This window comes from Rutidosis leptorrhynchoides, chromosome 6, assembly GCF_046630445.1.
Source record: "Rutidosis leptorrhynchoides isolate AG116_Rl617_1_P2 chromosome 6, CSIRO_AGI_Rlap_v1, whole genome shotgun sequence".
Classification (NCBI taxonomy): Eukaryota; Viridiplantae; Streptophyta; class Magnoliopsida; order Asterales; family Asteraceae; genus Rutidosis; species Rutidosis leptorrhynchoides.
This window is the reverse complement of record NC_092338.1, coordinates 330858155-330863263: the sequence shown is the minus strand read 5'-3', so window position 1 is coordinate 330863263 and position 5109 is coordinate 330858155. Positions and strand designations below refer to the sequence as shown.

General features: G+C 31.4%; 1 protein-coding gene across 1 annotated transcript; it reads right to left on the bottom strand.

Annotated features, from left to right (window-relative positions):
• Positions 1–255: 255 nt before the first annotated feature.
• LOC139852948 (protein SOSEKI 3-like) lies at positions 256–3126 on the bottom strand. Its single transcript, XM_071842299.1, has 5 exons — positions 2778–3126; positions 2288–2357; positions 2070–2185; positions 1122–1977; positions 256–774 (listed from the first exon to the last, which is right to left on the bottom strand). Exons 1-5 carry the CDS (start codon positions 3019–3021, stop codon positions 474–476), a joined length of 1587 nt encoding a protein of 528 aa, XP_071698400.1. The 5' UTR covers positions 3022–3126; the 3' UTR covers positions 256–473.
• Positions 3127–5109: the final 1983 nt, after the last annotated feature.

The window sequence follows — 5109 nt, the reverse complement described above, 5'->3', positions numbered from 1 at the left end:
GTCTTCAATTAACGTTAAAGATAAACTTGACTGGTTGAGCAATATACACAACTGAATTAGACAGCTGGATGGCAATAGGGCCAATGGAATATATGCCATGTTGAAAGTAGAATATCAGTATTGCATCTACAGTAAAAGTTGTAAAGCCAAATATGTAGCAGACCAAGAATCAAAAAAGAAAGGTTACTCAAATGGCACCCTACGTCATTCTTTAATTAAATTAATCAACTTTTATTTTTTAATATTTTGATTCTCTTCTATTTCAAGGCTGATTAACACATAATTAAAGAACCATTATGATTGAACTACAATTTTACAAGTTACCTTCAAGTCTCGCAATGTGCTTCCGAGTGGATGATAACTCGAGCTCCCGAAGAAAGCCTGTTAGTAGGAAATCAAACAAGATTTCAACCAACATGACCAAAACATATTCACACATTTCCTTTATTTTATTAGTTTTATTACGTTATAACTTAACTTTCTTCGATTTTATGCACTTTTTCCTTCTCTTCCCGAAAGGACTCCAATCTGCCAGATTGTTTCCTAGACGAACATTGCCCTGTCATTCTTTTGCTACTGCCATTTGAAGGACACGGTGATACGATTCGTGAAGTGGGGCCCGACTCAGACGAGATCCGTGGCTCAGAAACAGGGGATCTCATAGACTCACTCTTTGTGTGTTTACTGAGTGATCCCTTCAGTGATCTCGGAATACACTTGCTACGTGTTGGTGCTTCTTCTTTATCTATAACAATTGGATCACCATTATTGGTCCTGCATTTCAAAATCACCCATCTTAGAATGATACAATACTACAGTCTACAAATGGCAGTTTCAGCCCGTTTCTCATGTACAAATCTTGTTACCGTTCATCCTTTTACTTTGTCACGTTAAATCACTAACATGTAGATGTACATATATGGCACAAAAACTTAATTTAAAAAATGCAGAGTATAAATTTTTTGACCTAATTTTGACTTTGACCGACTCAGACCCGTCTTTTTACAGTTGACTGACTTTTAAGGCATTGGGGCGGGTCCCCAAACCGACGTGGCAGCCGACTCGGTTGACTTTTACAACAATGATGTCAACAAAAGCTAGATGATTAATGAAATACAAACCTGTCTGCATTGTAAGAAGATGATCTTTTTAGGGTAGCAACGCCTTCTTCCTTGGGTATTTTCGTCTCTATTAAACTCCCACTGAAGTATTCTTTATCTTCTAACCTCATGCTCATAAACCTAGGATTGTCAGGCAAGCAATCAAGCTCCCCCAACATTACAGACGTCGAGAATAAAGGTGACTGGAATTTTGAATCCGAGAATCGTGGCTTGTAAGATGGAATTAGACCAAAGTTGTGATCTTTGACCGATATTGACCCACACGAGATCAGTTGCATTAGCATTTCTGTCGCCCTGAGGCTTGAGTTGACCGGCATTTGACCAGCTTCTAACCTTTTAAACCCATTAAAGTTACTAGCATCAGCTTTGATCAACGACTCTAAAGTTTCGGTTTTTCCCACGGATGAATTTTCATAAGATGGAGGGGAAGGATCTATTTGAATTTCGGAATTATCTTTCACGCGTGAAGGTTGGTTTTGAGGAGACTCGTTGGATAAAGATTCTAATGCCAGGTCATCAGTTGAAACACCTCGTGTGCAGGTTTCTTGAGCTTTATTAGTTCTAACATTTTCGTCAGTTTGAGTGGAGGCATCAGTAAGACCATCACATTTGTAGATCTTGTATTCTGTTAAGCTGAGACAACTGTTCGATGTTGTACTTTTTTCGTTTCGAGACTCAGGAGACACACCCGAAGAACTAGAAAAGCGAACAGGAGGAAATAGTTCATCGTCATGAGAACTTTTAGTCTCTCTTCCACTCATAGTTGTTGAAGATGAAGAGTCTTCTTGACTTGTAGCAGATGGTGGTTCAGGTAACGATTTTACGCTCTGCAATTTTACAGCAGGAGTGTAACGACCTGCGAAATTGTTCAAACTTACAAGCGTGCAAATGGTTGTTGAAGCGCTTTAAAAACATATAGCTATAAGAGAAAATATAATTAATATGCACCTGAATTACATTCTTCAACAATCTCAGAGCCTTTAAGCACATATTCGTTACCAGTAGCAGGAAGAATTAAATCATCTTCACAAAGATCATGCCAAACAAACCCATTTTTGTAACTCCTGCATCATCATTCAACCCATATTTACAATTTACAAATACAACCAAAAATACAAAAACATAAATGAAATGAAATACTGTATAAATTTGTATTTAAAACTAACCTCTTGCAAGACCATGAATACATAGAAGCCATGCCCCTTCCTCTCAAACCATTAAGCTTCTCAATCACATCTATAATATATATTTTCAAAATTCAAATTCATGCACTATCATTATCATTATCATTATCAATATCAAAATTATTAGATTACACAATCCAAATTCAATGGTAACATATCATCTATCTATGTACTCCCTCCGTCCCAAAATAACTGTCTACCTTACCATTTTAGTTTGTCCCAAAAATACTGTCCTTTACTTTAAATAACATTAAAAACTCACTTAATTCCCAATTAAACACTTTTTATAACTAGAAATGTAAGATTTAATTAATATAGAAACAAATTTACTAATTACACTTTATAATTATAATAAATACTTTTATTTAATTAAAATAACTCAATCAACCAAAGGCATAATATGCAAATCGAAAAATATCTTAAATCCAACAAAAAATCAACCCACACAATAATTCTGGGACGGAGGTAGTACCTCTTAAAAAAAGACCTTCAGATGACACAAGAGGAACTTCAATAAAATGCGGATGTTCGAGCTGCCGATTTCGACATAGATAATAAACCACAGGTACTTTTCGACTCTCTGGTTGCACCTCCAGTTCCATCTCCGGTTCCGGCCGCCTTCGCTGATACCTAGGAGACCTTTCCTTCCATACTTTAGCTCTATCAGGACTCAATTGCTGATGCCTCTGCCCATACTTCCTTACTTTTCCCTCCATCAAAACTCAAAACCCTAGCCTCCTATATATTATTATACATACACTACTGTATATCTGTATGCTCCAAATTTCCAAAATTACGTTAATTAATCATTCCAAAATGCAATTAGATCTATAACATTACACTATTAAAGTGTTTGCTAATCCGTTGACTAGGTCAATTTTATCAAATTGATACAACGAGACAAAATAAATCAAATCATGATGAATTTATTGGCGGCACACCTTTATGAGACAACATCGCATATAATCCGGAACAAAACCTGATGAAATCGTAATGAATAATTCAATAATGAATAATGATAGATTTGGTAAGAAAAGTAGAGTGAGTAAATGACATAATATAGTACTCCATTATTCTATTCTAATTCAATATTCAATTTAACAAAAATTCTGTTAAACTGACAATTAGGGTTTAAGGAATTGAAGGTTGATAATGATGGATCTGGTGAAAGGTAAGTTTCAAAAAGTGGAGAGAGAAGAGATGAAAGTGACAGAAAACAGGGAGCGGAGATACACTTTGTTTATGTCAGACCTTGAATTCAAATTGTTACTGTACGATTTTTATTTTTGAATTTTTTTGAATAAATGGAGTTTTTAGTTTGGGGAAATTAAGAAAGGAAAGTGAAAATGTTTGAATTGAGTTTTCAAAGTATGGGGCAGTGAGAAATTGATCTTCAAATGAAACTACTAGTAGAGAAATATTCAAATGAAATTAAATTTTAAGTTGAGATTGAAGGAACCAATCAGAGTGTGACATGTGGCGCGATAATCATATGTGATTAAAAAAAATCAAAAAAAAATTATTTTTCAAAAAAAAAATTCGAAATTTTTTTTTGAAATTTTTTTTTCGAATTTTTTTTCCAATCACATGTGATTGAACTTGACATACAGTAAATCACATGTGATTCTTCATGTGATGACCCGGGAATTTCTGACCAAATTTAAACTTGAATCTTATTTGATTTCGACACGATAAGCAAAGTCTGTTAGGTTGAGTCTCAAAAAATTTGAACTGTTGCATATATTCAATTGACCTTCGAATGCTCAATGATTCACGAACAACCATTTGTAAATAAATAAATACATATATATAAAGGATATCAAATATATATAAATATATTTGGTTTCCAATATAATTATTGTAATCATTAGTCTGTAAAAAGATTATGTAGATTATAGATTTATCTAAAATGCATTTACTTAGAAAGTTCGAATTTTAATACTCTATATATCTTAATTGGGATTAAAAACAAGTAAGTGACAAACTTTTTATAAATAATTCTACAAAGAATAAGACTAAAATATATAAACTTATAATATTTCATGTTATGTAAATAATTATGTATTAATATAAATTTGTTATATTAATATTATTATTATTAATATTAACACCAGTATTAATAATTATTATTATTAATAAGTATTGTTATTATCATTGTTATTGATATTTAATAGTAATATTAAACAAGATTATATATTTTAATAATTATTAATATTAAATAGTAAAAATAAATAATAACGCATCTGTTGTACATCATTTTCAATTGGGTTTTCCTTGTCTCACCAAATTATATTCGTGTGTAGATTATTAACTTTATGCTCACTGTTTTTGATTGATAAAAGTCTTCCACTATCATCTATCTATCATCTACATATGTATATGCATATGAGAGATGTGAAGTACCAATCACCAACTTTTGTTTCTATTACTTCTTCGAGCACCAACAACAACCGTTCAATTTATATTAATTATGGAATCCAAAACTGTCGGCTCAAATGTTATACGATTTGCGTGACTTATATATTATGTAAATGTGTTTAAATTATATTATAATAAATATATGTAGATTTTAAATATTTTATGTAAACATTTATAATATCTTTTTTTATTTTTATTTTATTATTTATTCAGTTATTATACTAAAATAATAATAATTATTATTAATATTATTATTATTATTATTAATGTAATTATGAATAACATTATTATTAGTATTTATATATTATATATTATATTAATAGATATCAATATTAAATAAACTGATCTGTCATCTATATATCAGTATCACTTTAATTTTTTTCTTC